The 20,527-nt window shown below is 36.9% G+C and overlaps 1 protein-coding gene and 1 pseudogene across 2 annotated transcripts in view; both read left to right on the top strand.

Moving 5' to 3' along the window:
* The window catches only part of SYTL5 (synaptotagmin like 5), a 194,529-nt gene that overhangs the window by 161,937 nt on the left and 12,065 nt on the right, over window positions 1–20,527 (top strand). For both annotated transcript variants that reach the window (XM_064364420.1, XM_021673268.2), the window contains exons 10-14: window positions 4,848–4,940; window positions 5,534–5,599; window positions 9,418–9,596; window positions 11,419–11,518; window positions 13,137–13,298. In XM_064364420.1, the coding sequence (XP_064220490.1) occupies window positions 4,848–4,940; window positions 5,534–5,599; window positions 9,418–9,596; window positions 11,419–11,518; window positions 13,137–13,298 (600 nt within the window). The remainder of the gene's footprint in view (window positions 1–4,847; window positions 4,941–5,533; window positions 5,600–9,417; window positions 9,597–11,418; window positions 11,519–13,136; window positions 13,299–20,527) is intronic.
* On the top strand, window positions 38–517 carry LOC105714214 (cytochrome c-like; annotated as a pseudogene).

Here is a 20,527-nt window from a genome sequence, read left to right as displayed (position 1 = left end):
TAACCTTTGTTGCGCTAACGATGAAAAAGAATTAAACATGGGTGATGTTGAGAAAGGCAAGAGGATTTTTATTCAGAAGTGTTCCCAGTGTCACACCGTGGAAAAGGGAGGCAAGCACAAGACTGGGCCTAATCTCCATGGTATCTTTGGGCGGAAGACAGGTCAGGCCTCTGGATTCACTTACACTGAAGCCAATAAGAACAAAGGCATCATCTGGGGAGAGGATACACTGATGGAATAGTTGGAGAATCCCAAGAAGTATATCCTTGGAACAAAAATGATCTTTGCCGGCATTAAGAAGAAGGGAGAAAGGGAAGACTTAATAGCTTATCTCAAAAAAGCTACTAATGAGTAATAATTGGCCACTGCCTTATTTATTATGAAACAAATGTCTCATGACTTTTTTATGTGTACCATACTTTAATAGATCTCATACACCAGAATTTACATCATGAATGACTGACAGAATATTTTGTTGGGCAGTCCTGATTTAAAACTAAGACTGGCTTGTGGTTAAACGAATATATTCAGTTTTTGGATTTTAATAGTAATTCCAATCTAGTAAATTCTATCACTGTTTACCCCTTCTAAAGATATGATTAGACTTCTTTAGTAATGTTAAACTTTTCGCAAAGATGGTGAGTGTCATCTTCAAACTTACTGGAGATTGGTTTTATATTTAGATTTATATAACTGGTTATGTGAATATATTTAAATATGGGGGAAATTCCTTCACTGTCTCAGAACCAAGCAAGATTCCACCTGTGTTTTGTGTTCATTTGCCTCTTAAAGGCAAGGGTTGAAGACAAATGGGTAGCAATGGTTATATTTTTGGCCTTAACTATGCCAATCTAATTAGAATTCCCAGTATTTAAAATGGTTCCTTTTACTTATTGAAAGGCATTTTGTGTGGTTTATGTGTAATATCAAAAATTATTTAGCACTTCACACATTTTATAGATGATCTATAAGGTCACATGCTTTTAAAATAGTAGCCAATTAAACTTCACTCTTGGATTCTTTACAATCTAAGTCAAACTAAGTTATAATTTAGGACTGTCTTTAAACAGCCATTCAGAAACAAAACTGTACAACTGCTGTGTATTTGTGATTGGGAATGGTGCTTTTGCCAACTTAAAAGGATTAAAGTAGAGGAGATATACACAAATTTAAAAATGATGTGGGATAATAAGACTTAAGATAATTAAAAAGAAAACCACAGGAAAAAAAAAAGACTTACACATGAATATTTACAGCAGCATTATTCATAATAGCCAAAAAGTGAAAATGATAATGTCTAGTGGCTAGATAGAATATAATGATATATTACTCAGAAGTAAAAAGAAATGAAGTACTAACACATACTACAACATTGATGAACCTTGAAAACATTATGCCAAGTGAAAGAAACCAGGCAAAACTATATATCATATAATTACATTTATATGAAATGTCAATGAAAGGAAAATTGATAGGGAAATTAAAGCAGATTAATGGTTGTCAGGGAGTGAAGAAGTAGGGACTGACTGCAAACAGGCATGGGGGAACTTACTAGGTTGGAAACGTACTAAAACTGGATTATGTTGATGTTTGCTCAACTATAAATTTGCTAAAAATCGCTGAATTGCATGTATACAATAGGTGAATTTTATGGTATGTAAAACATACCTCAATAAAGTTGTGGGAGAAAAAATAAGCAGCAAGGAAAATACCTAGAAAAGTGATAATTGTTAAAACGTGTAATCAGTTACAACGGTTCATTATGCTGTTCTTTCTATTTCGTAAATGTTTGAATTTTGTAATATCCACTTTTAACAAGAAAGTAAAGAAATATGAAGACTGGTACATCGTGTGATGACCATTGGATAATTGCATACCCAGACAGAGCAAAACATAAAAATATAGAAAAGGGACAATTTGAAAAAATAATAGGGATATATTTTTCAGAATTAAGAGCTTATTAGTTTTGGCAGCATTTTGTTTAAGTTTTTTAGGGTTTTCTATATATAAAATCATGTCATCTGCAAACAGAGACAATTTTACTTCTTCCTTTCCAATTTAGATGCCTTTTATTTTCTTGTCCCTGTTTAATTGCTCTGGCTAGGACGTCCAGTACTATATTGAGTAGAATTGGTAAGAGTGGGCATACTGTATTGTTTCTGATCTTGGAGGAAATGCTTTCAGCTTTTCAATGTTGGGTATAATCTTAGCTAAGAGCTTGTCATGTATGGTTTTATGTTGAGGTACATTTTTTCTTTATCTAATTTGTTGAGTTTTTAGTATGAAAAGATGTTGATTTTGGCCACTGCCTTTTCTGAATCTATTGAGATGATCATGTGATTTTTTATCCTTCATTCTGTTAATGCAGATTATCATAATTACTAATTTGTTTATGTTAAACCATCCTTGCATCCAGGGATAAATTCTCACTTAGTCAGGTTGAATGAGCTTCTTCATGCACTGTTGAATTCTATTTGCTAGGATTTTGATGAGGACTTTTGAATCTATAGCTTATCAAGGATATTGGCCTGCAATTTTGTCCTTTTTCTTTTTCTTCTTCTCTCTCTCTTTTTTTTTTTTTTTTTTTTTTTGGGTATCCTTGTCTGACTTTGCTATCCGGGTAATGCTGGTTTCTTAAAATAAGTTTGGAAGTGTTCCCTCCTCTTCAATTTTTAGAAGAATTTGACAGGGATTGGCATTAATTCTTCCCCAAGTGTTTGAATGGATTCATCCATGAAGTCAGCACTTTCTTTCAAGATGCTATTCTACAAGATATTCCAGCTTATCTTGTGGACCCATCAGTGAGAAAAATGCAAGTAAAATAAGTTCTCACTTAATATCATCAACAGATTCTTAGAAACTGCCAATTTCAGCAAAATGACCTATAACAAAAACATTTTTTGTCATCAACACTATAATGAAATGACATTATTTAAGGACCTGCTGCACGTCCTTTCACTTAAGGTTGCAGTTTTCAAGAACCTGTGGATGACATTAAGTGATGACTTACTGTAAACCAATATAAAAGTAAGCAATTTTTGAACAAGTACTTCACAAAACAGAAAATTCAGTTGACCAACTATCACAAAATGGTATTCAGCTTAGTAATAAGAGAATTGGAAATTAAAATCATGAAGACTGTAAACATCTACTGGATTGGCAAAAATGAAAAAAAAATCTAACAATACCATCTGTTTGCAGGCAAGGATGTGGAGGAATGGGAACTCTTATACACTACCAGTTAGACTATAAATTGCTATAACTACTTCTGAAAATTTGACATTATCTTTAAAATGATATAGATAAGCATGTGGAGATATGTGTGCCCCATGACTTGACAATTCCTCTCACTGGTATATATTCAAGTATGTGAATATATATACTGTGGTGTGTGTATACTGTAGTGTATGTATATGTGCCAGGATACATATTCACAAAATATTTATATCAGTGTTGGTCACAATAGAAAAAAATCTGAAAATAAACCAAATATTAAGCAACTAGGGAATGAATAAAGTTTTGGATATCATACAATGGAATATTAAATGGCAATAAAAATGAATGGGCTACAAAAATATGCAACAATTTGGATGAATTTTAAGGCAATATTAAGCAAAACAAGCAAAACATAAAGGAATGTATAGCATTTAGTTACACTTTCACAAAGTTCAAACACAGGAAAAACAAAATCATTTTGTTTTGGAGTGTATGCTTATACCGTTAAAATGTAAATAAAAGCAAGGATGTGATTAACCATAAGAATTAAAATATTAACTATTCCCAGGGGAGAGAAGGGGCTTTTGATATGGACAGGATATACAGGGAGCTTCTGTTTGATCATTTTATGTTGTTATTATACTACACATCTATGTTTTATGTGCTTCTTAATATGTTTTATCTTATAATAAAGACTTTTGAAAACCAACCCCAGAAGTGTATATCATAATCCTGATTTGTAAAACAATAGTTTAAAAAATTCTCGTGAATGTATACTTAGATTTGTGTGTGTATGTTTTCAAATGATTTTTCACGTGTTTTAAAAAAGGAGAAAGACATGGAATGTAATATGTACAACAGGATGTTAAATATTAATTTCACCTGGGGTGAAAGGATGGGAAGGAGGAGAGGAGAAACAAAAAAGAAAAGTGCCCATAATAAAAAGCAGTATGTGTGATATAATCGATCTATGTGTATATGTGTATGTGTGTGTGTGATCATATAATCAAAAATACTGAAATTTGATCATGAATATGTTAATGAGAGATCTAAGTTTTTAATTTCCATTTATGTATATTGTTTGAAATATTTTTACTAGGAAAATATATCACTTAAGTAACTAGGGGAAAAAAAGCCATTTTATCATGAAGGAGAAAAAGAAATGGGAAAGGAAAAGTAGAATCTGGGATTTGAGATGACAGTCCAGTATCTAGTTCATCCTAGTGGAGAGATTTTTGAGATATATTTTACCAACTTGGCAGTGTGTGTGTGTGTGTGTGTGTGTGTGTGTGTGTGTAAAATTAAAATAACCTAAGTACATTGTCCAACACGAATCACCTTAGAGATAGGAATTGAACCCAGGTCTGTATGATTCCAAATTTCATGTTCTTTCCATAAAGTAAGCACCATTAGAAAGGAGACCCCACTCTCTACCCACTATCCCTGCCCACTTCTCTGATGGTATAATTCAGATTGACTGGAGAAGAAAAGAGAAAAACCTAGGAATGGAATGATTTGTAGATATTTTTATCTGAATCTCAAATATTTATGAAAGAAAGTGGTATTTCAAGTGAAAAGACATTCTAAAAAAAAAATAAACCAACCCATTGATTTTTCCTGTTCTTTCTTAGGACTCCTTGGAAGAGACTGAAGAAAGCATTGATGCCTTAGTGTCCTCACAGTTATCTACAAACACTCACAGTCTGGCAAGTGGCCTATCAACTGTAAGCAGTTCACTATAAAATGTGGAAAGTTTTCTTCTCTCTCCTGTTGATTTTCTGTGCATTTCCAAAGGAGATATGAATGTTCTAGGGAAAATGCATGATAATGAATTAAAAATCATTGTAGGATCCTGCTAGCCCTTTGCCCACAGAGTACCTTTCAGTCTAATTTGGTGTGGGCTTTTTCTCAGGCTCCTGATTTCTTCCTTCTTCCAGTCCTCACCCAGGTTTTAAAATCTCCTCAATCCCTAGTTCAGACTCAGTCAGCTCAAGCCTATAAATTATTTTTCAATTTTCTGCTGACAAATTTCCCTGACACCATTCTCTAAACTCCCAAACTGTCCTCCAGATTGCTGCCAGTCATTTTCCTAAAACACATGCCCAATCAGGTCTCTCATCTATTCAAAACCCATCCATAGCTTCCCAGTGCCTACAAAATAAAGTCCTTTCTTTAGTGTTCAAGGCCTTTTTTGAAAGGAAGACCCTGCGTCCTTGTATCTGTCTGTGTGCCTGTAAGTCTTTTTCCTGGCTTCTCTGATTTCTGTTACTCTGATGCTTTTTTTTTTTCTTTTGATCTTTGGATGACTTCTCTAAAGAATTCTCAAGCAGGTTCTGACAGGAAGTGGACCTACCTAAATGTGCCTGATGCTGACTCAGACACTGTGAGTTTTCAACCTTTCCTCTTTGTTCTTTCCAAACATACTTCATACATTTCATGGTCTGGGAACTATGATTAAGCAATTTGCCCCATATTTATCTTTTTCTGACTTATATAGAATTAACCAGAAGTTCTCTTTTAAAAGATTGATGAGGTTATCAGAACCCAAGTATTCCAATTCATTAAACATTGGAATCTGAATGCCAGTCAAAAGACACATGGTTTAAAATGATTTACCATAAGCAAAACATTTGGAGTAAACATCTATTTTAAATTATAGTCTTAGCTTACTTAAACGCATAAAGTTTAGTTAGTAGTAAAATTGCCATAGCTGTCTTAATTTCTCACAAGCCCCAGTATTTGTGGGTTCTTATATTTCCTTTTATCCATAGGGGCCCTCTGTTTACAGAGGATGTTCTTTGAAGATGTGGCTACAAAGATATGGTATAGACACAAATCAGTGATAAATAAGGGTAGTCAGGTATGGTGGGGTAGTCCTCAGACAAGAAACCGGGAGATCTTGCTTTATGTCTTGGCACTACCAACCATTTTTGTGAACCAGAGTTTTCTCATTTATAACATGAGGAGGTTGGGGCTTATTCTTAAAATCTTTGATACTCAAAGCATTCTCCATGGACTAGCAACATTGCATCACTTGGAATAGGGACTCCAAAACTTTCTCAGTTCACAAAGCCCCTAGTGTCTCAGTAATTCTTTTATGGCACTCCTATCCTAAAAGTAGCACCTGACTAGTCCATTTATTAAGTAGTTAGACCCAAACCATTTAATAAGCACTTGCATCCTAACAATTTACTAACCATTTGGAAAAAAATGCTACAATAAATTGAAAGAAAAATAGTAGCAGGGCACAGTAATCTCAGCACTTTGGGAGGCTGAGGCGGGCGGATCACAAGGTCAAGAGATCAAGACCATCTGGCCAAAAATGGTGAAACCTCATCTCTACTAAAAATACAAAAAAAAAAAAAATAGCTGGGAGTGATGACGCATGCATGTAGTCCTAGCTACTAAGGAGGCTGAGGCAGGAGAATCACTTGAACCCAGGAGGTGGAGGTTGCAGTGAGCTGAGATTGCATCACTGCACTTCAGCCTGGGTGACAGAGCAAGACTCTGTCAAAAAAAAAAAAGAAAAAAGAAAAAAATAGTATTTTCATTGCATCCTTAAATAACCCCTATTACTTACCACTGACAGGATATGTGTGCCTATTGAGCATTACACAGTTATCAAATCTTGGAATCTGATTGGACATCACTATTTTCATTTCCCATTTCGTATTTATTTTTATGCAATATTTTCTTTTTGTCGCAGCAACTGCCAAAAAAGTCAGCTTCACACAAATAGGAGTTTATTGAAAAGAGTAAAGTGTGGTTTAATGTTGACACTGTGAATTACTAGTTAGTAGCTTACATGGTGTCTGATAGGTGTGGATGTTTCCGTTGAGAATTTAAAATATTTCTGTGATTCCCCTGTGAGTTTGCTGTGGTACTCTGTGGTACCTTGATACACATTTTGGGAACTGCAGGCCTAGTTTGTTAGAACAGTAAAATCTCAGACCTTACCCTAGACTGAAGAGATCAGTATTTTCATTTTTAAAAGATCTCTGGGTGATTTATATGCAATTAAAGTTTGAAAAGCACTCCTCAAAGCCACCTGCTAAATATAAAACTTTTGTTGCTCTGTTTTAGGAATAGGAAAGACAGATTAGGTCACTCACTGGCTTTCTTTAAGCTGTAATTTCCAAATAATTATGGAATTATTGGTCTGCTCTTGCCTGTGAAGAAGCTCAGAAGACATGTGGCCACATCACCCACATCCTGTTCTTTGGTCAGTCTCTACTCCAAGAAATTGGTGGAACACAATAACTTTTACCAAAAGCAAAAAGAGGACAGTCTAAGGTCCCTGTGTACTTACCGTAGTCTTGACTTCCCAGTGCTTCACAGAAAAGTGGTTTTGAAACTACTGGGTCATCCATGAAAGTCTTCCAGGTGGTCTTTTGTGACAGTTACTAAGATATACAGTTTTCACTTCTAGTACCAAAGGATAATTTTATTACATTTACAGTAGTCACCTTTATCCACAGAGGACACATTCTACCCACCCCAGTGGATGCCTGAAACCTCACATAGTACTGAACCCTGGCCAAGGAACACCAAGGCCACATTTCCACTTAAAGAAAGCACTTTTGGCTTCTCTTTGACATATATGAATTACCACAATCTTTACTCTTACACTTTGGAGTCATTATTAAGTAAAATAAGAATGAGTTGAACACAAGCTCTGTGACAGCAGGACAGTCAGTCTGATAACTGAGACAGCTAAGTGACTAACAGGCAAGTAGCATCTACAGTGTGGATCCACTGGACAAAGGGGAGACTTCACATCCAGGGTGGAATAGAGCAGTATGACGTGAAATTTCATCATGCTACTTCTGAACCACGAAAATCTGAGGCAGGTCTCAGTTAATTTAGAAAGTTTATTTTGCCAAGGCTGAGGACTGGCACCCCTGACACAGCCTTAGGAGGTCCTGACAACATGTGCCCAAGGTGGTCATAGCACAGTTTGGTTTTATATAATTTAGGGAGACATAAGACATCAATCAACATATGTAAGATGAACACTGGTTGGGTCTGGAAAGATGGGACAACTCGAAGTGGGGAGGGGGCTCCAGGTCATAGGTAGATAAGAGACAAATGGTTGCATTAGTTTGAGTTTCTGATTAGTCTCTTCAAAGGAGGCAATCAGATATGCATTTGTCTCAGCGAGCAGAGGGGTGACTTTGAACAGAATCTGAGGCAGGTTTGCCCTAAGCAGTTCCTTTCAAAGCTTAACTTTTCCCTTTAGCTTAGTGATTTTGGGGGCCCAAGATATTTTCCTTTCACAAACTCAAAGCAGCATACAATTTAAAATTTATGAATTGTTTGTTTCTGGAGTTTTCCATTTAATATTTTTGATGACAATTGACAACAGGTAGCCGAAACTACAGAAAGTGAAACTGTGGATAAAGGGGACTACTATAAATTAAAAGCTGGCCCATGTCATTAGTGTCTTGTCAAAAGCCTCATTCATTCTGGTAGATTTGGACTTTTTTTTTCAGTTTATTTTGATGATTGGTTGGTGTGTGATTTTATTGTTTAATGGTATATTTTGTGGGCTGCTACTTTATACAGATTTACAAAGCCATGGTCTTATACTACTCATGTAGCCACACAGCTAACTACTCAGTTGAGGGAAATCATGGAAGCTGTGGGTATGTGATGTTCTTCTGGCATGTCCTTGTTAAAGCTACAGTTGTGGCTCCCTGGAGACTGATGGGATGCTCCCTGTAGGTGTCAAAGAAAGAAGTGTGTGGCCCCTGCTAGCACAGAATATGAGATAAGCCATTCTTTGTCCCAATCGATGTATTCTACACCTTAAAGTATATTGAATTTGAGTCTACCAGTGAAAATGGAGGAAGCTGCAGGGATGGACAAGAGGTGAGATTTGGAATGCCTCAGTGACCCTGTATTCATTAGTAGAAGTGAATAAACAAAGGATTTTCTCTAACACAAGAAGGAAATGCTCCCCTCTAAGCAAGTTTCCTGCCTTTTTTCCTGGTGGTACTAGATCTGTTGTCTTTTCTCCAGCTTGGATTTTGTACAACAGCAGCCAAACAAGCAAAACATGTGACTCTTGTTTTCTTTGCTCACTCTAGACCTCTGTGCTCGTTATAAAGAACAGTAACTATAATTGAATGAAGAGGGTTGATTCTGTGAAGAGATCATTAGAATGACACTGGATGTCTTTTTCCATCTTGTTTATTCCAGACCAGCCTTAACAGCATGATGAGTGTTTACAGTGAAACAGGAGACTATGGCAATGTGAAAGTCAGTGGTGAAATCCTTCTCCGTATAAGCTACTGCTACAAAACTGGTGGGCTATACATTTTTGTCAAGAATTGCAGAAATCTGGCCATAGGAGACGAAAAGAAACAGAGGACAGATGCGTAAGCATATAGCTTGTTCATCAGACTATTTCAATCACTGCCTTTTTTGTCTGTATGTGTGTTTCTTCTTCAAAAGAGTCTTAGCATTCTTCCTGATTCAGTCTTCTCAGAGAGTTGATTGTCACTTTCCTCCTATACCACACTTCTAAATATTCTCTGAAGCACATGTACACTGGTTGTGTCCTTGGTTAACTGATTTTTAAAACATAATTCAGGATTGACATATTTGAAATTTACACAGCAGCAGCTCCTTGAAGTAGAATGCTGGCATGTTGGCACACCCAGGTTGTACAAAAGCATCCTGTCGATTTTTGTTCTGGGAAATCCTCCAGAGAAAATTACCAAGTTGTTACCCAATTAAACAACTCAAAAGGGCAATTATGAGGCTCTCAGGATTCTAGAGATCAGACTGGGAAGGCAGGTATGAACCATAGCACATTGGAGAAAAGCTAGATATAAAGGTGTACCAGGGGTCCTCAAGACCATTGCCAGGTTCAGTGATTCACTAGGAGGACTCAGGACTCTGTATGCAGTTATAATCAGCAAAGAGGCACATGGAGCAAAATCCAGGGGAGACCAGGCTCAAGCTTGCAAGGGTCCTTTCCTAGTGGGGTCCCATAGGATGTATTTAATTCCTCCAGTGATGAGTTGTGACAACACTTGTGAAATATATTGTCTGCCAAGGAAGCTTGTTAGAAACTCATCTGGTCACATACCAAATTTCCAGTCTCTCAGAAGGAAAGAACCTGTTCAGCATAAGCCATACTGTTTGTACAAACAGTTTAGGAACAATAAGCCACTTTTGTCAGTTCTGGAGTGGGAATCCTCCTGAAATCAAAGTTGCCAGATGCCACCCAAGGGCTAAATTTATAAGCAGACATTTAGAAGAATGGTAATCTTATGTTAAAACTTTTCTGTACAATAGATGACCTAGGTCCAATAAACAACTCAGTGAACCTGGTTCCAAATTCCATAAGATAGACAAATGAGTGGATTCTGACTTCAGATTGGTCCACCTGCCTCCTCAACTAAACTTCAGAGGGCTACAGGACTAATGTAATTATTTTGACTAGCATGGAAAGAGGTCATCTAAAACTCAACAGATATGCTGTAGAACTCTGGTAGCGTCTTACGCATTTCAACTTTGTACACATCTTGTATGTACATTTCTGAGTCCGCTGTGATACCCTGCTTCAAGAGGCTCCTGAGATAGCTCAAGCTAAAGTGTTGGGTAGAATTGTTATCACTACTTCAGGTTGTCATTTTTTATTTTGCCTTTTTCACTATTTTCTTTCACTCACCCATTACCATTGACTGCACTCTCTGACATCAGAAGACAAGACTAGGAATAGAGAAGCATCTAATCCCAAAAAAGTTAGTGAGACCATTAATATTAATAATATATTACATTTATTGAGTAGTACAATATGGTAGCTCCTTGTATGTGTCAACTAAATTAATCCTCACAAAGCCATCAGTTAGACATGGTTATTTTCCCACTTTTACTGATAGGGAAACTGAGGCACAGGGAAGTTATTTAGTAAATTCTTGAGGTCACCAAAACCTCTGAGGCATGGAGTAATTCAAAGCCAGTTAGCTTGACTCCAGAACCCATGCTCTTTTATCATTATACTTTACCACTTCTCTCTTGTGGAAGGCCAGAATTCTATTTTAAGGTATCCTGTTATATACACGAAATTCTCTTTGGTATTTCTTCTCATGCTCACTGGCCTTTTGCCCCTTTTATTCACAGTGAAGTCTTTCAGCATTTCTTGCAAAAAGATGTTTCCCAATAATTACATTTATATTTTCTTATCTATAGTTATGTCAAGTCATACCTTCTTCCTGACAAGTCCCGGAACAACAAGCGTAAGACCAAAATCAGAACAGGCACTAATCCAGAATTCAATGAAACACTAAAGGTAAATAAATATAGTCTCATAGTAACTCATATGTTACTGTTCACAACTTCAATGGTTTAGAAGTAGCTACAGAGAATATTTTATTTGCATGTCAAGATTTGTATAAGTTTTAGAAAATCAGAATTTGAATAAATTAACATAATACCCTTGACTTTTCTAACATCTTTTGTGGGAAGAAAAAAACACTTATTCTGTTTATGTCTCTGCTGCTACTGAATTTGAACCTTGAAGAGATGATCCAGCCAAACTGCATCTGTGCTGATGCATCTTGCCAAAAAATATGTTTTACCCTTGGGCAAACAGTGTTTTTTCTGACTTCCTTAAAAGAAGTTGGTCACAGTTTTGACACTACTTAAAGAGTCACTTTGCACATATTCATTGTTCTGCTAACATAGCATTGATCTATACTGTTTGTTGTTAGAATTTCAGAATTTGGCGAAACATAGGTATGTGGTTAATGAATAGTAGAAATGCAGGGCCAGATTTGAGAAATCTCAGTGAAAGTGGCCTAGATAAAATATGGCCCAATCCAGGTCAATGATCCAGAAAATAGAAATCTCTATTTCCAATGAGCTTTCACATAATTAACCTCTTCTCTTACTATGGATCTATCTGGCCTGGTAAGAAAGATTCAGGGAGAATGGAATACATAAGTTATTGCCAATTCTATGAAAATGTATAGACTTGTGCCCCAGCGTGATGGAGTCAGAGTCCACTTTAGGAGGAAATTGGTAAGGGCAGAAAGCCACAAGCCTGCATGTGTCAGTGGGAGCCTGTGTGGAAGCAGGAGCTAATATCAAGACAGACCAAACTGAAAAATGAATAAATACAAGTAAATGGTAACTTCAATGCCCATAACAAAATAGCAAAGATGAGCCCAAACATAGTGAGAAGGTAAATTTAAGAAGCAGGGAACCAAGGTTAATTATGACAGTAACAGCAAGAACAAGAATAGACATTAATCCAAGATCAGGAATCAATCAGTTTGAAGTGTGTCCCAGATGGTCGTTGCATAGAACAAGCAGAAGGATGGAGGGTGTATGAGCATGTGGCCCTGGATAATATTCTGTTAACAAAAAAAATGCTAGCCCAGTAACATCTTCTTTCTGCCTAATATACATGTACACCTTTTCACCTCTGCACTTAGGCTGGACTTTATAAAATTTGGTGTTTGTAAGTTTCTCATTGTCAATCATTTCCTGGATTTGGGGGTTCTCATTATGAATAAAATAAGAGAGAAGGTGGAAAATTTATATATTAAACTTTGAGCTTACAAAGTGGGTGTTAAAAAATAATTAAGGCAAATGAAAAACCAATAAAACTGGAAAGAGGATAAGCTTCATGACCTAACACTTTTTATACAGTATCTAAAGTTTCTCTCTACCTCAAATAATTTGCGTATATATCTTTCAATGCTAAGTCTGGCACAAAATGAGTTTATGGCATAGAACTTCAACTGTAGCAGAAACAAAGAAAAACAAAGAGTTTTCTTTGTGTTTGTTTTGTTCATACTACTGATGTATATGATCTGAAAGATGTTGGAAGTAAACTTAAACCTGTCCTGGAGTTGGATAGAGGCCCTCCTTGTGGAGTGTAATGTTTTAAATCTTGTTTGCAGTACACCATCAGCCATACCCAGCTGGAAACAAGAACTCTGCAGCTCTCTGTATGGCACTACGATCGATTTGGACGTAATAACTTCCTTGGTGAAGTAGAGATTCCTTTTGACTCATGGAACTTTGAAAATCCAACTGATGAGTGGTTTGTGCTTCAGCCCAAGGTAGGAAATGCTCTCAGATTAGTCAGTTATGCAATGAGACAACTTAGAAGCAAAATTGATGTCATATGCCTGAAGAACTTGATGACTTTCAAATTTCAAGTAATAATCTACAAAACTTAGTGCAACAAATTTTGGAATAATATTATAAAAATATTGTAAATCCACTGTTTTGGCAATTCTTTGTCAATGTAGGTCATCTGTATAATGAAAGCCACTTAATCATATCTATTTTTTACTAAAGATTATTATCATTTGGCAGTCTCCTTGTATAGCACTGAAAGCAACACATTGTATGATCTTATTAGAGAGAGAGCCTTCATTTTCACATAGGCAAAACCAAATTCATACAGCATGAATAATCTTAAAACATTCCCTGTGTTTCTCTTTCTCCACAATTCAGACCATAAGCAGGAGTGGTCTTGCCTTTGCTCATATGAGGGAATAACCAGTACTTAAGTATCTGATTTTCTTTTTTTTTTTTTTTTTTAAGACGGAGTTTCGCTCTTGTTACCCAGGCTGGAGTGCAATGGCGCGATCTAGGCTCACCGCAACCTCCGCCTCCTGGGTTCAGGCAATTCTCCTGCCTCAGCCTCCTGAGTAGCTGGGATCACAGGCACGCGCCACTATGCCCAGTTAATTTTTTGTATTTTTAGTAGAGACGGGGTTTCACCGTGTTGACCGGGATGGTCTTGATCTCTTGACCTCATGATCCACCCACCGCGGCCTCCCAAAGTGCTGGGATTACAGGCGTGAGCCACTGCGCCCAGCAAGTATCTGATTTTCTTACATTTCTACTTTTGGGATTCATGACACAGGCCTTGAGTTACATTCAGAAAAACAATCTTAGAGCTGATAATTAAATGCCAATACTGTATAGCGTGTTCTAATCTAGACCAACAGTGCCTTGGGTTCACTTTAAGCAACTGGATTCTCTATGCATTTGCAGTATTTTTTAAGCCAAAAGGGAAGTGAGTAAAGGTCACATTTATGCAGCCAAAGATTATTCTTTATATACAGAAAGGCAAAACCACATTATGATTTAAAAAAAAAAAGTGGACTCAAATCAAACTTACTTGGTTCAGTCCTGGCTTCATGACTGCCCATGTGACCTTGGGCAAATTATTTAACTTCTTATGCCTTAGTGTCCTAAGTTGTAATATAATCGTTGGATGTAGCTTATAGGTCTGCGACAAGGCTTGAATAAACATTCTATTCATGGCTGTCAGCATGTTATCGGGAACATCGTAAGCTCTCAATAAATGTTAGGTAGTATACATGTTATTTGGAATCCTTGTATTGCAATGGACAGAAACTCCAGCTCATACTGCTCAAAAAATAAAGGAAGTTTTTGGCCAGCAATGATTAGGTATGGCTTGATCCAGATGTTCAAATCTTATCAAAGCCTTGGAATTTCTTGGTATTTCTTCTCTTCATTGGCTTCATTTTCAGGTTCCATGCAGTGTTGTCCTCCCTGACTAGCTCCAAGCTTACCTCTCTAATGGCCACAGTAGCTTCAAGCCTTTCATCTTTGCACCACACTGTTCAGAAGAGAAGAGAGTTTCTCCTCCTCCAACAGCCAAATTAGTTCGTTGGGCCTGGTTCTCCTAATTCTAATTCTGTCATTTGCCTATTCTAAGATCATGACTGTGTCCAGGGAAGTGAGATGCATTCGCTGAGTTAAGACAATCAGAATATACCCTGATTCTGAAGGTGAGATTGCCCCAGAGGAAATCCAGATACAGTAGTACTAAAGGAATGATAAAAGATGCTAGATAACAAAAACAAATGATGCCCCCCATAACATCATGGACAGCAGTATTGTTTTCATTTAATGGTTACAACAACCTATGAGGTAAGTACAATTATCCTCATTTTATAGATGAGGACACTGAGATTCAGAAGTTAAATACAACTTTCTGGTAAGGTTTTGTAACTGTCAACTTGAAACTTGATGTAAACAACCATGGAAAATCTTTAGGAGGTATATTTGTGCTGTGGGCAAAATTTACAATAAAACACAATAAAAAATCCTTAAGCATAAGATAACTGCAAGCCCATGCCCAACGTAGAGATAGAAAATACAGTGTTAACAACAAACAAGTCCATAATAGCATAGCATTCCCCTGACATTAAATATAAAAAATATTTGATCATTTCAGCATTGTCTTTTGGAATTGAATGAAAACCCTCACCATAAAAGATAGCATTCACTATGACTTTGCAGTCTCCTATCAGTTACTTCCTTTTGTGTGTCATGAATGAATATCATAGTTAGAAAATGTCCAAGAGATAATCTGATGTGTGACCCAGATAGACAACAAGTAACATGCATCTTAGTACATACATTTAATTTACCTGTCATGAAATTAACAGTAAAGCACATAGGAGGTATTTGGAAACCACTTTCGAGGGAACAATAGCATTCTTCCAGTCAGTTTCCTGGAAATAGTTGAAGGACTTTGCTGAAATGATATCTAAGCTCTCCTAAATCTCTCCCAGGCATCCTTTGTGCTTAGAAATCAACATTTTCCACAGTAATCACTTCTACATTGTCAATGAGTGGTTCACATTCTATCATAAGAGGGAAGCATCTCTGAGTCTTTCTGAGCCTAAAGGTAGAAAAGTTCTGATTGTATTCACTGTGGAATACCGTGGGTCCTCTGCCAGATCCCCTTAGGTCCCTAACCATGTGTGTTAGGATGTTTGCCACAACAGCCTCCATCTGAGACTCTCTTTAGAAGACTTCCCTTGGGCTACTGTAGCTTTCTGCCTACATAGGCAGACAGCCAGAAGTCCTGGGAATTTTTGTACCCCCCGCCACAAGACAACCCTTCATCAATAAGTGATAGGTGGGGAGTATAAAGGTCCACTTCCCTTACTGAAAGTGGGAAAAACTCCAAAGTGTTACGTGTACTACCACATCAGGTAGAAGCTACCTTCCATGGAATTTTGCCCAAGATTAGACATGTCCCTATTCTGCTTCCCATACCCCTTTACTGGTTTCTCTGAGAGAACTTCCTTAATAAATCACTTGCATAAGAATCTTCACCTTAGAGTCTGTTTCTGAGGAACCCAACAGAAGTTAGTGTCTCTAATCTCTGCCATCTTCCTCTGCCCAGTTTCCTCTACTCTACATAGAAGAAAAGCTGAAGACTCAAATGTGCTTAGATATCATGTCTTCCAAAAATGAGGAGGACAGGCACAAAGGCATGCTCTATATGCTGCCTTGTACTTCATTAGTGGCTCATCCTCAGGCTAAGCTGGGCTCTCTGTGGTTGATTATCAGCCAGCTATGTGAAGTGGCACTTCAGTTTCAGTTTCCTGTCTTGGCCATTTCAATGCAATTGTCACTCCAGCAGCTGCAGATGTAGTATGAGCAGCCTTGGAGACTTGATGTTTCTCATAGATTATGCAGTCGAGAAGGTGAAACGTGGGTTACAGGGACTGATTTTACTAGTAATAGGGGATCAGAATTAATAATCATTAATAATTCAGAAATACTAACATGCTTCTGCACTAGGAGTGCCAGAAAGACATGGTGCCATGTTGCTTATTGACTCTGTTAGTGAAGGTTCCTCAATATTTATATTTGTATGGGTTAGGTCCTACAGTCCTAAGCCAGTGAGGAGGCTGGTGCAGAGAAAGAACTCAAGTTGTGAAACATACTGTAGTTTCAGAATACAAATTCCAGTTTACTTCATGACATGGGATTATTTATTAGCTATAAATAATTATCCTTCTGAAAGGCATGTCAGGTAGTTAGACAAGAAGTTTTTATCTGTATGAATTGCCTTTCATGCTTTCCCAGAGTGTGCTATTATAAAAACAAGTACATCTGAAAATCAACAGCAAGCTTAAGTGGTTTTCCAAGGAAACATTCTCTTATTCTGCCTTCAGGCAGAGACTAATTGTATGGTCCTTTGGAAGTATTACCTAGATTAAAGACTCTCTCTTTTTTTGGCAGACTTTTGTCTGTAATTCCTTACTCATGTTACACCTGTAAATGCACTGGGAGTCTCTTTCTTACTCCAATGGAAAGTGGATCTCTCTTTTTTTCAGAAAGCAGAAGGTGGTGGGTGTCATCTGCTTATGTCACATCCCTGCTCAGATAGTCTCAGTGGTTCCCTACTGCTTTTGAATATGGTTTGAATAAATATTAACCCTCACCCTGGCACTCAGTGTTCTGTTGAATGGCCCAGCCTACCGTAGCAGCCAAAGATGTCAGTACTCTACCCATCCCCATTTTCTTGCAAATAAGTCTCCCCAACGCTTTCACTCCCACCAGCCACCCATCCCCATTTTCTTGCAAACATGGCTCCCCATTGCTTTCACTCCCACCAGCCAACCCCTGCCAATCATTGTAGGAGGGGAGCCCTTGGGCTGCTAGAGAGGGCTTGATCGGCAGGCAGAAAAGCCAGAATAGCCTGGGTATTTAAGTCTTCTGGGGGTGGGCAGAGCCTTGATCAATGACTGGTGGAGGAAGGAGCATCAACACTTCTGCTTTTTGCCTCTGATTGGAACAGCTCTGAAGTGTGATCTGTCACATCTCCAGAGTACCCCCATGGGACTTAACAAAATTTACTCTCCATGGAACTTTGCCTGATATCACATCCTTAAGCTTCCTTCATTTTTGGTTCCCCCCTTCCCCACTACCCTTCCTGATAAAATGCTGTAACTTAAATGAGTGCCTTAGCTCTTCTGGGAAACCCTGAGATGACACCTTATTTCCATCCTCCTTGCTACTACCTCCTTGTACACACACCCCTGATCACATTTTACTTTCTATCAGTCTCTAAACAAATTCTACACAGCCCCCACCGTATTTTGCTCATATTGCTTTCTTAACCTGGACTAACCTTTTCAATCCATCTTCATCTGTCATCATGTCTCCCATTCTTTAGGGACCAGGCAAGAGCCACCTCTTTACTTCAATCTGAATTTATCTCTCTCTTCCCATAATAGTTTCTTTTTATTTGTGTTGGAATAACTGTCACCATTTATCTTACATTGAACTTTCTGCATAGTAGAAGCCCTCTTCTCCCAGAAATTACAACCAATAGTAGGTCAGTTAATAAACAGAGTCGCAGAAATCACCTACATACAAACACACACACTCAATGCATTTTTAAATTTTTAATTAGTTACTTTGAATTGACACATAAAATTGTATATATTTATTATGTAAAATGTGTTTTTTAAATATGTATGTATTATGGAATGGCTACAACAATCTAGTTAACATATACATTACTTCTCATACCATACTTTTTGTGGTCAGAACACAAAATTTACTCTTTTAGCAACTTTCAAGAATACAAAACAGTGTTATTATTAATAACTATGGTCACCATGTTGTAAAACAGATTCCTCAAATTTATTCCTCCTATCTAGCTGACATTTTATTTTGTTTAGCCAACATCTCCCCCAATTCTCCCCATCCCAGGCCCTGATAAGCACCACCCTACTCTCTGCTTCTATTATTTCAAGTATTTTAGATTCCACTATTTTAGATTTACATCTATTTTAGGTATAGGTGAGATCACGCAGTGTTTGTCTTTCTGTGCCTGGCTTATTTTAATTAACATAATGTTCTCCCGATTTATTCATGTTGTTGCAAATGCAAATGACAAGATATTGTTTGTTAAGGTTGAACGGTATTTCATTGTGTATATATACAATATTTTCTTTACCACTTCATCCATTGATGGACAATTAGGTTATTTCTATATGTTGGCTATTGTGAATAATGCTGCAATGGGCATGGGAGTGTAGAAATCTCTTTAAGATACTGATTTCATTTCCTTTGGCTATATACCCTGTAGTGGGATTGCTAGATCATATATATGGTAGTTCTATAACACTATATTTTGTCTTTTTGATAATAGCCATTCTAACAGGTATGAGGTAATAGCTCATTGTGATTTAATTTGCATTTCCCTGGTGATTAGCGATGTTGAGCATTTTGTCATACACCTGTTGGCCATTTTTATGTCTTCTTTTGAGAGATGTCTATTAAGATCCTTTGCCCAGCATTTAATTGGATTATTTGTTTTCTTACTATTGAATTGCTTGAGTTCCTTATGTATGTTGGATATTAGCTTAAATTATTTAACATAAACCATATCAGATGTATGATTTGCAACTATTTTCTCTCATTCTGTAGATTGCCTCTTTGCTCTGTTGATTGTTTTCTTTGCTCTGCAGAAGCTTTTCACTTTGATGTAGTCCTATTTACTTCTTTTTGCTTTTGGGATCATAACCAAAAAAATTTCCCAAACCAGTGTTATGGAGCTTTTCCCCTATGTTTTTCCTAGTAGCTTTACAGTTTCAGGTCTCATGCTTAAGTCCTGAATCGACTTTGAGTTGATTTTTGTATATAGTGTGAAATAAGGGTCCAATTTCATTCTTCTGCTTGTAGATATTCAGTTGTCCCAACACTGTTTATTAAAGAGACTGCCCTTTCCTCATTGTGTATTTTTGGCACTTTTGTTGAAAATCTACTGACCATAAATTTATTTCTGGACTCTCTATTCTGTTCCATTGGTGTTATATATCTGTTCTTATGCCAGTACCATGCTGTTTTAATTACTATAGCTTCCCAATGCATTTCTTAAACATTTATTTTTAACTTAAACCAAGTAAATGTACATTTATTTGCAAGTCTTCTGATACAGAGACAATTAGTTTTGTTTAAATTTGATTCAGTAAATAAAATTCTGCCGTATATTCCTTGCGTAAATTCTTCTCCTAATGCATCATCATCAACAGATTCTAATTTGAGTTTTTCTTCAAATGAAAGAAGAACATAAGAATACTTTCAAAGTAAACCAAATGCAAAATTCTCCTCAAGAATTTGTGATTCTTTTCTAATCTTTCATAGATTCAAGCCCACATATAATCCAATAGCAACTTTGTTTTCAAATCTTTAGTTCTTCTAAAGTATTCAGCTGAATTTTTATGGTAGCAGCTGTCTTTTGCACTCATCAATTTGTGTGATATTAAACTATATAATTACAATCACAAATACGCCTGGTCTAAAAAGCTTGGGGAACTAACTAATGCAGCTGACTCTCAGTGTGCATACAATTCAACTGATGGGAACAGATGCGTGTTCTTTGCAGAAAGGATTCTGCTATTCACTAGGGATGAAGAACATTGATTAATCTGATGAGTCAGTTAACTGAGTGTGAATTAATAGATCCTTCTACTGCAAATATGTCTACTAGATA

Source organism: Aotus nancymaae, unplaced genomic scaffold (assembly GCF_030222135.1).
Source record: "Aotus nancymaae isolate 86718 unplaced genomic scaffold, 86718_ANA_hifiasm-v0.15.2.pri h1tg000058l, whole genome shotgun sequence".
NCBI lineage: Eukaryota > Metazoa > Chordata > Mammalia > Primates > Aotidae > Aotus > Aotus nancymaae.
Note: the sequence above shows the minus strand (reverse complement) of the source record. Positions and strands in the feature narration are given on the sequence as shown.